Source organism: Salvelinus alpinus, chromosome 1, assembly GCF_045679555.1.
Source record: "Salvelinus alpinus chromosome 1, SLU_Salpinus.1, whole genome shotgun sequence".
In the NCBI taxonomy this organism is placed as follows: domain Eukaryota; kingdom Metazoa; phylum Chordata; class Actinopteri; order Salmoniformes; family Salmonidae; genus Salvelinus; species Salvelinus alpinus.
The window spans coordinates 110,198,570-110,216,753 of NC_092086.1; the positions used below are offsets into that span (position 1 = coordinate 110,198,570).

Consider the following 18,184-nt stretch of genomic DNA (forward strand, 5'->3'; position numbering starts at 1 on the left):
CGTCCGCGGAGTGTCTTGTCCAAGCTGCTCCTTTTTGCTCTTCGCCTGGCTGTCAGTGGCAGCTCAACCCGTTCTCTCTATCTCCCTCAACACCCAATCTACTCACACGCGCAAACACTCACATTGATTCACATACACGCTGTCCCTCTCTCCACTTACCTTCGTTGGCCTCTTGTTTTTTTTGTCAGAGAAAATGACAATTTACGTGGTATTGCTTTGTGCACTGACTTTACTGAACTCTGGAGAAAACGAACATTGTCGCAGGGTGAGTACATCTGACAATGTACTCTCGCGTCCATTAGACATTTTGTATGCAGGAACTCGCTCTTTTTCACTCGGTCCACTCGTCCAAGTGCCGATGCATTTGTGTCATGATGTGAACAGTACGAACTTGTGTCACTACCAAAGTCTAATGGTTTTAAATGACTGTTTTGTATTGTCTGGAAACGCACTTGTAGAATTCGCTTGCAGTAGGTCTCTTAAAAAAGAGAAGCCGTGCAAGGTTATTAAACAGAGGTGCCTAGTTATTATTCTGTTGTTGATATCAGGTAACGTGCAACCTAACCCTGGCCCTGATATGCAATGTCTCCAAACCCCCTCTGATTTTAAATCAAGATCTGGTTTTGGTATTTTTCATTTAAATGTACGCAGCCTGTTGTCAAAAATTGATGGGGTTAGGATTTGGGCTAAATCAACTGATGCTGATGTAATTGTGTTTTCTGAAACCTGGCTCAGCAAGTCTGTTTTTGATAAGGATATTTGTATAAGTGGTTACAATGTTTATCGCACTGATCGGGTTAAGAAAGGTGGGGGTGTGGCTATATATGTAAAATCTAAATTCCATGTAAGTGTGGCAAAGTCTGAAACTATTTGTAAACAGTTGGAATTTCTTGCTTTGAATATTGAGGTTTCAAAGGGCCTCTCTATAACTGTGATTGGCTGTTATAGACCCCCCTCTGCTCTCGGTGATGCATTTTCTTCTTTGACGCACCTTATGTCTAAACTTCTTTACAGTGAAATGATCTTGATTGGTGATCTCAACTGGTGTTGGTTAAAGCCGGTGTCTGATGATTTAAAAATGTTTTGTAATTCTATGAATCTTACCCAGTTGATTAATTCACCCACTCGCCCAAATCTTAAATGCCCAGAGAAATCTACCCTGATTGATTTGATATTGACAAATGTTCCACATAAATATTCTGCGGTTGGTGTTTTTTGTAATGATTTAAGTGTCCATTGTGCTGTTGTTGCTGTTAGAAATACTAAGGTTCCAAAGGGAAAAAATACTAAAATCATTGTTTTTGAGTTAGGGTTTTTTCTTAACATTAAAAGAACCTAATGTTTTTTTAAACGTTTTAACATTTAAACGTTCCCACCCCTAGTTAGGCCTACAATTTGCAAATGATGAACACTTGTCTTCATCCATCCTACACTTGGGCAGAGCTTCGGACTGAGATATGTCGTATACCATCATCAGAAATGAAATAAGTTACATTCAAAATGCATCTGCTTACTTTTAGTATGACGTTTGCTTTTGATGGTTGTGTCCTATGGGCATTTGCTATATAAGTAGACAAGTGGATACCCAATGAAACAGAAGCACTATCTGTGCTGTATGTATTTTTAACTGGAGCCATACGTTAGTAACCTCGGCTGTCATTGAGAGCTCGTTTCCACCCTGGTCAATGACAGAGTTGGGTTGGGCGGGAGGGAGGGAAAGGGTTTGGGTGGGGTATTGGACATTGGGCCTCAGCACAGCTGTGTGTAGTATTCAGGGACCCAACCTCATCCTCAGCCAACCTGTATGACACACACAGTCCAGATTACCAGGAACTCACCGGTTTAGTGGAGCCCCTCCCCCGTGAGGATGACCAACTCCCATCTTTCCTGTCGTTGCAGTCCTCTGTCCACTAGGTGAGAGTGAGAGAGGAGGGAAAGGAAGTTACAAAGGGCAGGAAGAGAGAATGACTTGTTTTACACATTTCTGTCCTGGTGAAATGAATGACATTTACAAATCTCTCCTCCTCCCTCCGCTTACCAGCTGGTCCGTGTGGTCCACTAATTTTAGCTTGGCTATTTTGTAAATGCTGCTCAGCTTGGAATATATCCCATGGGGTAAACTACCCCAGTTTACTGTGTATTTATGTATGGGAGCAGCCAGGTTTGGGTTTCAGTGCAATAGGAAGTTCAACAGAAGTTTTAACAGCAGCATTATCATAACCTTGATTATTTCTAGTACTTTTAATGCTTTGTACATTTGCATTTATTGAAGCCATGTTGGCTCTGGTTCATCAGCCATGGCCCTTATCATTACTGTAGCCATGTTGGCTCTGGTTCATCAGCCATGGCCCGTATCATTACTGTAGCCATGTTGGCTCTGGTTCATCAGCCATGGCCCTTATCATTACTGTAGCCATGTTGGCTCTGGTTCATCAGCCATGGCCCTTATCATTACTGTAGCCATGTTGGCTCTGGTTCATCAGCCATGACCCGTATCATTACTGTAGCCATGTTGGCTCTGGTTCATCAGCCATGGCCCGTATCATTACTGTAGCCATGTTGGCTCTGGTTCATCAGCCATGGCCCTTATCATTACTGTAGCCATGTTGGCTCTGGTTCATCAGCCATGGCCCTTATCATTACTGTAGCCATGTTGGCTCTGGTTCATCAGCCATGGCCCTTATCATTACTGTAGCCATGTTGGCTCTGGTTCATCAGCCATGACCCTTATCATTACTGTAGCCATGTTGGCTCTGGTTCATCAGCCATGGCCCGTATCATTACTGTAGCCATGTTGGCTCTGGTTCATCAGCCATGGCCCTTATCATTACTGTAGCCATGTTGGCTCTGGTTCATCAGCCATGGCCCTTATCATTACTGTAGCCATGTTGGCTCTGGTTCATCAGCCATGAACCTTATCATTACTGTAGCCATGTTGGCTCTGGTTTATCAGCCATGACCCTTATCATTACTGTAGCCATGTTGGCTCTGGTTCATCAGCCATGGCCCTTATCATTACTGTAGCCATGTTGGCTCTGGTTCATCAGCCATGGCCCTTATCATTACTGTAGCCATGTTGGCTCTGGTTCATCAGCCATGGCCCTTATCATTACTGTAGCCATGTTGGCTCTGGTTCATCAGCCATGACCCTTATCATTACTGTAGCCATGTTGGCTCTGGTTCATCAGCCATGGCCCTTATCATTACCGTAGCCATGTTGGCTCTGGTTCATCAGCCATGACCCTTATCATTACTGTAGCCATGTTGGCTCTGGTTCATCAGCCATGACCCTTATCATTACCGTAGCCATGTTGGCTCTGGTTCATCAGCCATGGCCCTTATCATTACTGTAGCCATGTTGGCTCTGGTTCATCAGCCATGGCCCTTATCATTACTGTAGCCATGTTGGCTCTGGTTCATCAGCCATGGCCCTTATCATTACTGTAGCCATGTTGGCTCTGGTTCATCAGCCATGGCCCTTATCATTACTGTAGCCATGTTGGCTCTGGTTCATCAGCCATGACCCTTATCATTACTGTAGCCATGTTGGCTCTTAATATTTAGCCATGACCGTTATCGTCTGCATATATAGCCTCATCTGGCTAGTGACGTTCGACAGGACCGGGTTATGTGTTGTGAAATTAGCCACAATAGTGGAGTTTGAGGGTTTCCTTCAAAATAAAAGTATGTCATTGACAGTGATGCAAATGAAGACAAATAGTTCAATTATGTTATACTTTATATTTTGAAGGCGAACCGCAAAGTCCACTATTGTGACTAATCCTTATTGTGGCTAGCTTCACATAGCTGGGTCCGACCACCATTAATCAAATAAGAACTGTTTTATAAATGAGGGTTATTTTAGATGATGACACCTAGCTAGATAGTTAGCTAGCTAACTAGATCTACTGAAACAGATGTTGTTTTGATATGTTTTGGGGGAAGAACATTGTTTGCATCCATGAACTAGCTAGCTTTTTTTATGACCAGCACTGTAGGTGCGTGAGACAACTTTACCAGCATCAGAGCATACGTATCGATGAATCGTTGTGACATATGACATACGAGTGATAGTGTAATCAATGTGTAATAACTACGTAAAAAATTTATGAACGCGTAAAATTATCAGTCATAGTCATATTCAGGTCCTGATTGGTCAAATACATGTTATTTGACATGTATCTTTTTTGACACGCAAAGACCCAAACGGCGTTACATAGAAATCCTGGTTGAGAATGAAACGACTGAACAAATGAACAACCAAACAGCACAGCAAGTGAATGAAATAGGTCTATGATTATGTTTTACTGGTAATGGGGACATATGTAAACGCCAACAAAATAACTTTTTGGTCAGTGTGGTGTGTGTGTGTGTGTAACCTTTACTTAACTAGCTGCGTCCATGTGTGTGTTAACTATTTAACTGTACTAGAATGCTTAAAAGGTCGCAACATTTTTAAATATCGGTTGTCGGTATCGTTATTTTTGTCAAGAAAACTCATATCGGTATCGGGCAAAAATGTAATATCGGTGCATCACTAATCATTACTGTAGCCATGTTGGCTCTTAATCTTTAGCCATGACCGTTATCATTACTGTCTCCATGTTGGCTCTTAATCTTTAGCCATGACCGTTATCATTACCATGTTGGATCTTACTCTTTAGCCATGACCATTATCATTACTGTATCCATGTTGGATCTTACTCTTTAGCCATGACCGTTATCATTACCATGTTGGATCTTACTCTTTAGCCATGACCGTTATCATTACCATGTTGGATCTTACTCTTTAGCCATGACCGTTATCATTACTGTATCCATGTTGGCTCTTAATCTTTAGCCATGACCGTTATCATTACTGTCTACATGTTGGATCTTAATCTTTAGCCATGACCGTTATCATTACCATGTTGGATCTTAATCTTTAGCCATGACCGTTATCATTACTGTCTACATGTTGGATCTTACTCTTTAGCCATGACCGTTATCATTACTGTATCCATGTTGGCTCTTAATCTTTAGCCATGACCGTTATCATTACTGTAGCCATGTTGGATCTTACTCTTTGGCCATGACCGTTATCATTACCACGTTGGATCTTACTCTTTAGCCATGACCGTTATCATTACCATGTTGGATCTTACTCTTTAGCCATGACCGTTATCATTACTGTATCCATGTTGGCTCTTAATCTTTAGCCATGACCGTTATCATTACTGTATCCATGTTGGATCTTACTCTTTGGCCTTGACCGTTATCATTACCATGTTGGATCTTAATCTTTAGCCATGACCGTTATCATTACTGTAACCATGTTGGATCTTACTCTTTAGCCATGACCGTTATCATTACTGTAGCCATGTTGGATCTTACTCTTTAGCCATGACCGTTATCATTACTGTAACCATGTTGGCTCTTAATCTTTAGCCATGACCGTTATCATTACTGTCTCCATGTTGGATCTTACTCTTTAGCCATGACCGTTATCATTACCATGTTGGATCTTAATCTTTAGCCATGACCGTTATCATTACCATGTTGGATCTTAATCTTTAGCCATGACCGTTATCATTACTGTCTACATGTTGGATCTTAATCTTTAGCCATGACCGTTATCATTACCATGTTGGATCTTACTCTTTAGCCATGACCGTTATCATTACCATGTTGGATCTTAATCTTTAGCCATGACCGTTATCATTACCATGTTGGATCTTAATCTTTAGCCATGACCGTTATCATTACTGTCTCCATGTTGGATCTTAATCTTTAGCCATGACCGTTATCATTACCATGTTGGATCTTAATCTTTAGCCATGACCGTTATCATTACCATGTTGGATCTTAATCTTTAGCCATGACCGTTATCATTACTGTCTCCATGTTGGATCTTAATCTTTAGCCATGACCGTTATCATTACCATGTTGGATCTTACTCTTTAGCCATGACCGTTATCATTACTGTAGCCATGTTGGATCTTAATCTTTAGCCATGACCGTTATCATTACCATTTTGGATCTTAATCTTTAGCCATGACCGTTATTATTACCATGTTGGATCTTACTCTTTAGCCATGACCGTTATCATTACCATGTTGGATCTTAATCTTTAGCCATGACCGTTATCATTACCATGTTGGATCTTAATCTTTAGCCATGACCGTTATCATTACCATGTTGGATCTTACTCTTTAGCCATGACCATTATCATTACTGTCTCCATGTTGGATCTTAATCTTTAGCCATGACCGTTATCATTACCATGTTGGATCTTACTCTTTAGCCATGACCGTTATCATTACCATGTTGGATCTTAATCTTTAGCCATGACCGTTATCATTACCATGTTGGATCTTACTCTTTAGCCATGACCGTTATCATTACTGTAACCATGTTGGCTCTTAATCTTTAGCCATGACCGTTATCATTACTGTCTCCATGTTGGATCTTAATCTTTAGCCATGACCGTTATCATTACCATGTTGGATCTTAATCTTTAGCCATGACCGTTATCATTACTGTCTCCATGTTCGATCTTACTCTTTAGCCATGACCGTTATCATTACCATGTTGGATCTTAATCTTTAGCCATGACCGTTATCATTACTGTCTACATGTTGGATCTTAATCTTTAGCCATGACCGTTATCATTACCATGTTGGATCTTACTCTTTAGCCATGACCGTTATCATTACCATGTTGGATCTTAATCTTTAGCCATGACCATTATCATTACTGTCTCCATGTTGGATCTTAATCTTTAGCCATGACCGTTATCATTACCATGTTGGATCTTACTCTTTAGCCATGACCGTTATCATTACCATGTTGGATCTTAATCTTTAGCCATGACCGTTATCATTACCATGTTGGATCTTACTCTTTAGCCATGACCGTTATTATTACTGTAGCCATGTTGGATCTTAATCTTTAGCCATGACCGTTATTATTACCATGTTGGATCTTAATCTTTAACCATGACCGTTATCATTACTGTAGCCATGTTGGATCTTAATCTTTAGCCATGACCGTTATCATTACCATGTTGGATCTTACTCTTTAGCCATGACCGTTATTATTACTGTAGCCATGTTGGATCTTAATCTTTAGCCATGACCGTTATCATTACTGTAGCCATGTTGGATCTTAATCTTTAGCCATGACCGTTATCATTACCATGTTGGATCTTAATCTTTAACCATGACCGTTATCATTACTGTAGCCATGTTGGATCTTAATCTTTAACCATGACCGTTATCATTACTGTAGCCATGTTGGATCTTAATCTTTAGCCATGACCGTTATCATTACCATGTTGGATCTTAATCTTTAGCCATGACCGTTATCATTACCATGTTGGATCTTAATCTTTAGCCATGACCGTTATCATTACCATGTTGGATCTTAATCTTTAGCCATGACCGTTATTATTACTGTAGCCATGTTGGATCTTACTCTTTAGCCATGACCGTTATCATTACCATGTTGGATCTTAATCTTTAGCCATGACCGTTATCATTACTGTAGCCATGTTGGCTCTGATCCCTTTCAGCTTTAGCTAACCTGTGAGATGTGGGACTGGGGCTTGTTGTCTCCGTCCAGGTCTGCCTCGTTCTTATCTCCCAGCAGGCCTTGCACCTGGTACTCCAGCACGTAGCTGTCGATGAAGCGCTCCAGCTCCTCAATCTCCTGCGAGCGCGTGCTGCCAGCCTCTGAGGACGCTGACGCCACAGACGAGTTCTCCATGGCGACCTGCTGCCTGTCACCTGGCGGGGGAGGGAGGGAAGGAGGAGGGAGGGACCTGCAGAGAGAAATGGCGTATTTGTAAACAAAACAAAACCAGGCAACAACCTCTCCACATCACTTCACCATGTTGAGTCAAGAAACGTTAAGTTAGTAAGTCAATCAGATATAGTAGGATGTTGTTTTCATTCATGACAACGTACCTTCAGGAAAACAGCTAAGAAAAGTCAGACTAACATGAACGTCAAATCAACACCCCGCCCATTGACTAGAGGGCAGTTGTGTTTCCATCTCAGACAGTTGTGTTTACATCCCAGACAGTTGTGTTTACAATACTCTGCCAGCAGGGGAGACACTGTGATTACATCCCAGACAGTTGTGTTTACAATACTCTGCCAGCAGGGGAGACACTGTGATTACATCCCAGACAGTTGTGTTTACAATACTCTGCCAGAAGGGGAGACATTGTGTTTACATCCCAGACAGCTGTGTTTACAATACTCTGCCAGCAGGGGAGACACACTGTGTTTACATCCCAGACAGCTGTGTTTACAATACTCTGCCAGCAAGGGAGGCACACTGTGTTTACATCCCAGAGAGTTGTGTTTACAATACTCTGCCAGCAGGGGAGACACATTGTGTTTACATTCCAGACAGTTGTGTTAACAATACTCTGCCAGCAGGGGAGACATTGTGTTTACATCCCAGACAGTTGTGTTTACAATACTCTGCCAGCAGGGGAGACATTGTGTTTACATTCCAGACAGTTGTGTTAACAATACTCTGCCAGCAGGGGAGACATTGTGTTTACATTCCAGACAGCTGTGTTTACAATACTCTGCCAGCAGGGGAGACACACTGTGTTTACATTCCAGACAGCTGTGTTTACAATACTCTGCCAGCAGGGGAGACATTGTGTTTACCTCCCAGACAGTTGTGTTTACAATACTCTGCCAGCAGGGGAGACATTGTGTTTACATTCCAGACAGTTGTGTTTACAATACTCTGCCAGCAGGGGAGACACACTGTGTTTACATTCCAGACAGCTGTTTACATTCCAGACAGCTGTGTTTACAATACTCTGCCAGCAGGGGCCTGTTGCACAAAAGTAGAATTAAGACATCCGGGATAAATGACTCAGCTGAGCTCAATGAAGCCAAAACATGTGCGTCCAGGCTTAATTGGTTGCACAAAGACCAAGCCAGGATGAGCAGACACGGATTCATTAAGCCAGGTGAAACCAATCCTGGATAGGTGCGCGCTCACGGCTCACTCAAATAGACCCCGCCACAGATCACAGATTAACTGATTTACCATGGCAACTAGAGCCGCGTACTTTTCCCCGTCGGAAGCACAAATCCTCATGGAGGCATACGAGGAGGTAAAAGATATAATTAAGAAGAAAGGCAACACCGCCACAGTGATAAAGCAAAGAGAAAAAGCGTGGCAAAGTATTGCAGACCGCCTGAATGCGTAAGTAGTGCACAATTACACACTCACCGCTCCGCTGAAACATCACAATTACAATTCAAATATTTAATTCACATCTCCAAAAATGCAGTTGTACTGTAATTATGAAACGGTTAAATTTTTAATTGAAATGCACTGCAGATATGAGTGAAATTGTGTAAAGTAACTCCATCACACTGTATAAAGCTATGATAAATTTTTTGATATTTTTACTGAAAACAAGACAAAAATACCAAGTAATTTTTTGCAGTGTGACTCCATTAAATGTGTGTGTGTGTGTGTGTGTGTGTGTGTGTGTGTGTGTGTGTGTGTGTGTGTGTGTGTGTGTGTGTGTGTGTGTGTGTGTGTGTGTGTGTGTGTGTGTGTGTGTGTGTGTGTGTGTGTGTGTGTGTGTGTGTGTGTGTGTGTGTGTGTGTGTGTGTGTGTGTGTGTGTGTGTGTGTGTGTGTGTGTGTGTGTGTGTGTGTGTGTGTGTGTGTGTGTGTGTGTGTGTGTGTGTGTGTGTGTGTGTGTGTGTGTGTGTGTGTGTGTGTGTGTGTAGATTAAACATGAACGGGCCAAAACGGACATGGCAGCAGGTCAAAATCAAATACAAGAACATTCTGCAGAATGGTATGGTCCCTGACTAATATTTAACAAAGCACAAGCATATATTGTACCCAGAAGGTGCCTGCTCACACATTGTCTGTACTGTTTTAGCAGTGAAAAAGAATACCCACAGACAAGGCACGGGTGGTGGGTCACCAAAGGCTGACCTTACCCCAGCAGAGGACATGGCCTTGGAGCTAAATAAAGGCAGGCCCGTCTTAGAGGGGATCCCTGGGGGGAAAGAGACGAGCATAGGTTCCTCCCAAGATGCCACCCGCTTCATTCAAGGTATGTCCTTCCATCTCTACATGGGATACAACCACATTCATATTGAATCAATTTGGACTGTCTGACTTTGGTTTACCTATTGCCTTGCAGTGTCTGGCAGCACTGTGTTCCTGTTAGAGCCACCAGCACAAGCACCAGACGATGCTGATCCAGTGAGTACTCCATCAAAGGCATACTGTAGGCCTGGCATGTCTTGTCTACTAGCTTCAATATGAATCCGATTAAATGTGATAGGGTGAAGGCCCCAGTGCAGCAGCAACAGCACATGATGGAGACGATGATGAGGAGGAGACCATCTCTCTGGATTCCAGAAGGCATGAGGTATCATGTTAAGACTGTGAAAGTACTATTTACTCTACAATGGTGAGGAGTCCTCATCAAAATCAAAAAATCTAATTTCTTTTACAGGACCCAGATGCTATACAGTGGGAAAACCAGCCTGGCAACATAGTGCGTATTAATAAAAGGACACCACATCCTGCCAAATTCCAGCTGCGCTAATTGTATTGTGTTCACAGAGCTCACAAGCTATCAGAAAGTTGTATGGCAACCACCTCCGGCGCCAAATAGAACTGGCAGACATAGACATTCAGTACAAGAAGAAAAAGATGGAAAATCTTGCACTGGAGTCCGAAATAAAAAAGAGGACAATTAGGAAACTGGACCTTGAAATAAAAAAACTTGAGAGGGAGGTGAGATATGCCTTCAATGTACACTGTATGCTAACTGTAACACAAATGTATTAATCATTATTTTTCTTTCCTCCCCCAGCTCCAAGAAGATGACACAGCTCAAAATAAAAATTAGGTATATTCTCGTAAAGTCAAGTGAGCCATGACATATGAGCTCTTATTGTGAGCACACAGGACGGTGGCATCTTTCTAAGGTTTTTTTTATTTTCCCAGCAATCAGTACAACCAAGTCATCGTTATAAGGCATCGCCCTCTTTTGCCCACCCCCCCAGCACCAGGTGTGGCCACTAGCCTATATGAAGGCCCAAAATTGTGTGTTCCTTTCTGCTCTGACAATGGCATGCCCATTCGTGCGAGATGTGGTGGATGAAGAAGCACTTGTGCTGAGGAGAGCCTTCAGGCGAGAAAGGGTCTTCAGGGACCGGTTGGACCCACTGGCCTTCCCTGATGACCATCTATATGAAAGATACAGGTTTTCTGCAGATGGCATCAGGTATCTATGCAGACTACTGGGTCCCAGGATTAAGCACCGCACTGCACGGAGCCATGCACTGAGTGTGGAGCAAATGGTTTGTGTGGCCTTGCGCTTTTTTGCTAGTGGAGCCTTCCTGTACTCAGTGGGGGATGCAGAACAGCTGAACAAGGCCACAATTTGCCGCACAATAAGGAGTGTGTGTCTGGCTATCAAAGCATTAGCAGATGTCTTCATCTCCTTCCCTGGCCACAGAAGACTCTGTGACATCAAAGAGGAGTTCTATAGGATTGCAGGTAAGAGGATCTACAAATTACAGGACAACTGTTAACACATAGTAGGATACTCATTACTTTGTGTGACAGGTTTCCCCAATGTCATTGGTGCAGTGGACTGCACACACATAAGGATAAAAGCCCCCTCAGGTGCCCATGAGGCCGATTTTGTGAATAGGAAATCCTTTCACAGCATTAATGTTCAGGTGAACATAACTTTTTGATATTGTCCATTGACGAACACTCTGCATTGCCAGTGATGTGCATTGATTGGTGTAATATTCCTCATCTTATGATTTCAGATGGTCTGCAATGCTGACTGTGTGATCAGCAATGTTGTGGCAAAATGGCCTGGCTCAGTCCATGACTCCAGAATCTTTCGGGCCTCTGAAATCTATCAGTGCCTATCACAAGGTAAGCCACACAACCCCTATTTATAACCATCATGGCTGTGTCAAGAATATCACTGTGTTTATGAGGTAGTAATGATGAGATTTTGTGTTGACAGGTGAATTCTCTGGTGTGTTGCTGGGAGACAGGGGGTATGGCTGCCAGCCTTTTCTCCTGACACCTTTCACAGACCCCCAGGAAGCACAGCAGGCCTACAACCATGCCCATGCCAGGACCAGGGCCAGAGTTGAAATGACCTTTGGCCTCCTGAAGGCACGCTTTCACTGCCTTCACAAATTAAGGGTCAGCCCTGTTAGGGCATGTGATATTACTGTGGCTTGTGCTGTCCTCCACAATGTGGCCTGCCTGAGGAAGGAGAGGGCCCCCAGAGTGCCACCAGCCATGGACTGGGACAATCCGGCAATCTTCCCTGATGACGACAGTGGTCGGCTGCTGAGGGACCAATATGTGTTGAATTATTTTAGTTAGTATGTGTGCTTTCAATTTTGGTTAAATATGTCCTGCGGTGGCAGAGGAATTGGGGTTTTTTTGGGTTCGTTTTTTGACGAATTTGGCCTCTTATGATGTTTGTGCGGTATACTGTGTGTAATACAAGGCTGCAGGGAGGCTACTGCATCCATTCATTTGTCTGTTCAGTTGATGTGTATGGATTTGTCCTGCATTTATTTTAGTGTGCAGACATGCAGGGTGTGTTATATACAGACCTTTGAATGTGTATGTATCATTTTGTATAATATGCTTGGCTTCTGTGCTTTCCATCTTGTAGAGTCACTGTGACTTCAGTTTCGAAAGGAGCTGATGGTTTACCTGCTTTGTTTTGTCCTTATTCAATAAAGGAACATAATGTTACACATTGTGTTTTTATATTCATATGGAATGTGTATTTGTTTATATGACAGAGTACTAGGGCCACACTGAAGAAAAAGGATAAAGTCATAAATTTATGAGGCTGGTTCTTTCTGCAGAAAAGCTACATATTGTTTTTACAGTTTTGATACTTATGACAATGTGATACTTAATATTCTGGCACATCAGCATGTCTTTGTTTATGAAACCATACTGAAGTACAATTTCACGAAATGCCCCACATCTGTCATTTTAACAACTGTCCTCCTTTAAAACAACTGGTTACAATATTATGACTTGTGTTTTTTTCCCCTCTGTGGCCCTAATATTCTATCATTTTATATATAGCCTTATAGTCTATGGGAAACTGTAAATTATCTAATGATAGCAACATCATCTAAAAATCATTTTTTATCCAAAATCATTGAAATTAATGATCACAAACGTTTAAATAATAACAGTGGGTCTAGTTATATGTGATAACAATGTATAGTGAGCAGTGAAATAACTATTGGTTTCCATTTGTGGTGACTGCTGACTGACATTAGGGATGAGATTAAATAGATCCTGGAATTTAGCCTGGTCTGGAGCAGGCTAGCTCCACAGAATAAATCTCCATGGTAATTTATACCATAACATATCCTCCTGCCCCCTATCCATCTTTAGTGCAACCGGATTACGGATCAATTGAGCCAGGATCACCAAGATATCCTGGCTTAATCCCTTATCCTAGTTTTGTGCAACAGGCCCCAGGGGAGACATTGTGTTTACATTCCAGACCGTTGTGTTTACAATACTCTGCCAGCAGGGGAGACACACTGTGTTTACATCCCAGACAGGTGTGTTTACAATACTCTGCCAGCAGGGGAGACATTGTGTTTACCTCCCAGACCGTTGTGTTTACAATACTCTGCCAGCAGGGGAGACATTGTGTTTACCTCCCAGACAGTTGTGTTTACAATACTCTGCCAGCAGGGGAGACATTGTGTTTACATTCCAGACAGTTGTGTTTACAATACTCTGCCAGCAGGGGAGACATTGTGTTTACATTCCAGACAGTTGTGTTTACAATACTCTGCCAGCAGGGGAGACATTGTGTTTACATTCCAGACAGTTGTGTTTACAATACTCTGCCAGCAGGGGAGACATTGTGTTTACATTCCAGACAGTTGTGTTTACAATACTCTGCCAGCAGGGGAGACATTGTGTTTACATTCCAGACAGTTGTGTTTACAATACTCTGCCAGCAGGGGAGACACTGTGTTTACATTCCAGACAGCTGTTTACATTCCAGACAGCTGTGTTTACAATACTCTGCCAGCAGGGGAGACATTGTGTTTACATCCCAGACAGTTGGCCGTAGCACTCAGTCTAAAGGAGTCCGCATAATTCACAGCCGAAACAGTTCAGAACAGTTTGTGCATATATTATGATGACATGTTGTGATGTTTTGTTAGATTTGGACCTTGACAAGGGTTTCTTCAACTGATCGGCACAACTTTTCTTGGGGGAAGACGAAGTCAGTAGCCAAAGTCTATGTCCCCTCCTCAAAGCCAATCCGCCTTCACTCCTCCACCCATGCCCAGTAGAACAGCAGTCTAATTCCAGTCTGTCTCACCTACCTAACCTTGTCCCCAGCCCAGACAGAGTCAGTTATGAGACAGGACAGCTTTGTCCCTCTACAGGGGTTCCCATAACACGTCTTTGTCTTAGAACCCAGCATCTAGCACCCCTTTCTCCCAGTCTGTGATCTGACAGTTAAGTGCCTGTGTTGGTGGTCACATGACTGAGGCCTGCCTGCTACATCACTGGCCAGGTCACCCCACGCCAGGCCATGAGGATTTATTATGGGAGCAGAACAGCCTGCATAGTGGTGTAGTGGTAGGCCTATGTTCAGGCCTGCATAGTGGTAGGCCTATGTTCAGGCCTGCATAGTGGTGTAGTGGTAGGCCTATGTTCAGGCCTGCATAGTGGTAGGCCTATGTTCAGGCCTGCATAGTGGTGTAGTGGTAGACCTATGTTCAGGCCTGCATAGTGGTAGGCCTATGTTCAGGCCTGCATAGTGGTGTAGTGGTAGGCCTATGTTCAGGCCTGCATAGTGGTAGGCCTATGTTCAGGCCTGCATAGTGGTGTAGTGGTAGGCCTATGTTCAGGCCTGCATAGTGGTAGGCCTATGTTCAGGCCTGCATAGTGGTGTAGTGGTAGACCTATGTTCAGGCCTGCATAGTGGTGTAGTGGTAGACCTATGTTCAGGCCTGCATAGTGGTGTAGTGGTAGACCTATGTTCAGGCCTGCATAGTGGTGTAGTGGTAGACCTATGTTCAGGCCTGCATAGTGGTGTAGTGGTAGACCTATGTTCTTATCCACAGAGGACCAGAGTGGGTACAGGGTTGTGTTACACGGCTTCTTATCCACAGAGGACCAGAGTGGGTACAGGGTTGTGTTACATGGCTTCTTATCCACAGAGGACCAGAGTGGGTACAGGGTTGTGTTACACTGCTTCTTATCCACAGAGGACCAGAGTGGGTACAGGGTTGTGTTGCATGGCTTCTTATCCACAGAGGACCAGAGTGGGTACAGGGTTGTGTTGTACGGCTTCTTATCCACAGAGGACCAGAGTGGGTACAGGGTTGTGTTACACGGCTTCTTATCCACAGAGGACCAGAGTGGGTACAGGGTTGTGTTGTACGGCTTCTTATCCACAGAGGACCAGAGTGGGTACAGGGTTGTGTTGTACGGCTTCTTATCCACAGAGGACCAGAGTGGGTACAGGGTTGTGTTGTACGGCTTCTTATCCACAGAGGACCAGAGTGGGTACAGGGTTGTGTTGTACGGCTTCTTATCCACAGAGGACCAGAGTGGGTACAGGGTTGTGTTACACGGCTTCTTATCCACAGAGGACCAGAGTGGGTACAGGGTTGTGTTGTACGGCTTCTTATCCACAGAGGACCAGAGTGGGTACAGGGTTGTGTTGTACGGCTTCTTATCCACAGAGGACCAGAGTGGGTACAGGGTTGTGTTGTACGGCTTCTTATCCACAGAGGACCAGAGTGGGTACAGGGTTGTGTTACACGGCTTCTTATCCACAGAGGACCAGAGTGGGTACAGGGTTGTGTTGTACGGCTTCTTATCCACAGAGGACCAGAGTGGGTACAGGGTTGTGTTACATGGCTTCTTATCCACAGAGGACCAGAGTGGGTACAGGGTTGTGTTGTATGGCTTCTTATCCACAGAGGACCAGAGTGGGTACAGGGTTGTGTTGTATGGCTTCTTATACACAGAGGACCAGAGTGGGTACAGGGTTGTGTTACACGGCTTCTTATCCACAGAGGACCAGAGTGGGTACAGGGTTGTGTTGTATGGCTTCTTATCCACAGAGGACCAGAGTGGGTACAGGGTTGTGTTACACGGCTTCTTATCCACAGAGGAGCAGAGTGGGTACAGGGTTGTGTTACACGGCTTCTTATCCACAGAGCACCAGAGTGGGTACAGGGTTGTGTTACACGGCTTCTTATCCACAGAGGACCAGAGTGGGTACAGGGTTGTGTTACACGGCTTCTTATCCACAGAGGACCAGAGTCCTATCAGCCTGCTAATGATATCAACAATAAAATGCAAATTAATTACTTAAAAATCATACAATGTGATTTTCTGGATTTTTGTTTTAGATTCCGTCTCTCACAGTTGAAGTGTACCTATGATAAAAATTACAGACCTCTACATGCTTTGTAAGTAGGAAAACCTGCAAAATCGGCAGTGTATCAAATACTTGTTCTCCCCACTGTACCTTTTAAGAGAAGGGATGACCTTGTCAAGTAGAGGCACTATGGGCTCAGGTACATCTGCCTCACCAGGCAGCCATATTGGTAGGATGTGTGTATAGACCTCCTAGCTCTAAGGTGTCCTATCTGGGTGACTTATGTACTGGGTTTGACCAGGCCACAGATAGCAACAGAGATGTATTTATCTTGGGGGATTTTAATATAAATTGGAAGGATCATAATAAATCAAATGGAACTAAATTGATGAGATATGCCAAGAACTGTGGTTTGAAACAAATGGTTAATGATAGTACTAGATCTTCAATTAAGTTGGGTCATCTTTCAGACACATGCATTGATCTGATCTTCTGTAATATACCATTGCAATGCTTAAAAGCCAGATCAATGCCAGTGGGCTGGACAGACCATAATATTGTGACCATAACCATGAACACCAAGGTTCCAAAGAAACCCCCAAGGATTGTGGTCAAGAGAAATTTTAAAACATTTAATCATGAGCTATTTCTAAATGATTTGGCTGCTGTACCCTGGGAGCTGATTTATCTAGAGGATGATTTAAATCACGCTACAGAATGTTTTATTGATTTGTTGACTGAGGTAATGGACCATCATGCCCCAGTAAGAAAGAGTACAGTTGGTACCCGTCCATCTCCATGGATTGATGATGAACTGGGTGAGGCTTTTTCTCAAAGAAATATGGCAAAAGTCTTAGCAGCCAAGTCAAAATTAGAAATTGATGAACAGAATTATAGAACATTACGTAATTATGCAGTTAAATTGAATCGTAAGGAGAAAAAAAGTTATTTTACAACAATGCTTTTATTGATTGTAAAAATGATTCTAAAAAAAGGTATGGAATACAGTTAAGGGACCTACTTGGTACATCTATCGCATCATGCCCATCTAGTGTGGAGGTTGACGGGAGAACAATAATAAAACCAGCTGATATTGCCAATAATTTAGCAGATTTTTTTATTTTTTTTACAAAGAAAATTAAATTGCTGAGCAACAATGTAAACATACATTCTTCCAAACAAGCTATTGTCCAATGGATTGAAACTAGCTGAAACTAAAGCTACTTTATTTGCAGATGATACTACAATTTAAACAGCAAGACAATCGGTTCAGCAGGTACAGCAAGCTTTACAAGGAGATTTGGAGAATATCAGGGAGTGGGTTTGCCAAAACAAACTTGTTTTAAACACCAAGAAAACCAAAGTTATGTTGGTCTGTTCCACCAGGAAAAGACCAAAACAGCATGGGATACAATAAAGTATGGGAGGAGTACAAATTGAAGAAGTGGCAGAAACCAAACTATTGGGAGTGCAGCTAGACAACTGCTTATCATGGTCGTCTCAAATAACTCATCTATGTAAAAAAAAATATATATATTAAAACAGCATGCATAATCAGAATGATAGCTAAATATTGACCAGGAAAACTTCTTCAGCAAATAACACAAGCATTAATTGAGAGTCAGGTGAACTACTGTTCTGTGGTCAAATAACACAAGCATTAATTGAGAGTCAGGTGAACTACTGTTCTGTGGTCTGGGGAAATGCATCATCAAGTGAAGTTAGGAGGCTGCAGAATGAACAGAACAAAGCAGCAAGGATTG

The 18,184-nt window shown here is 42.9% G+C and overlaps 2 protein-coding genes across 4 annotated transcripts in view; one reads left to right on the top strand and one right to left on the bottom strand.

Annotated features, from left to right (window-relative positions):
• Positions 1-18,184, bottom strand: part of ctif (CBP80/20-dependent translation initiation factor) — a 180,463-nt gene that overhangs the window by 143,192 nt on the left and 19,087 nt on the right. Inside the window, exons 2-3 of the mRNA XM_071389018.1 lie at positions 7,564-7,801; positions 1,839-1,910 (exon numbers count right to left, since the gene is read on the bottom strand). Of these exons, the coding sequence (XP_071245119.1) occupies positions 1,839-1,910; positions 7,564-7,746 (255 nt within the window). The 5' untranslated portion in view covers positions 7,747-7,801. The remainder of the gene's footprint in view (positions 1-1,838; positions 1,911-7,563; positions 7,802-18,184) is intronic.
• Positions 9,636-12,808, top strand: LOC139538637 (putative nuclease HARBI1). 3 transcript variants are annotated; one of them, XM_071340926.1, is made up of 11 exons: positions 9,656-9,824; positions 9,912-10,088; positions 10,179-10,240; positions 10,323-10,409; positions 10,497-10,538; positions 10,607-10,780; positions 10,860-10,895; positions 10,994-11,548; positions 11,618-11,733; positions 11,830-11,941; positions 12,036-12,808. In XM_071340926.1, exons 8-11 carry the CDS (start codon positions 11,077-11,079, stop codon positions 12,404-12,406), a joined length of 1,071 nt encoding a protein of 356 aa, XP_071197027.1. In that variant the 5' UTR covers positions 9,656-9,824; positions 9,912-10,088; positions 10,179-10,240; positions 10,323-10,409; positions 10,497-10,538; positions 10,607-10,780; positions 10,860-10,895; positions 10,994-11,076; the 3' UTR covers positions 12,407-12,808. The 3 variants fall into 3 exon arrangements, with proteins under 3 accessions (XP_071197035.1, XP_071197027.1, XP_071197016.1); XM_071340934.1 differs by lacking the exon at positions 11,618-11,733 and having other exon boundaries at positions 9,636-9,824; XM_071340915.1 differs by having other exon boundaries at positions 10,497-10,780.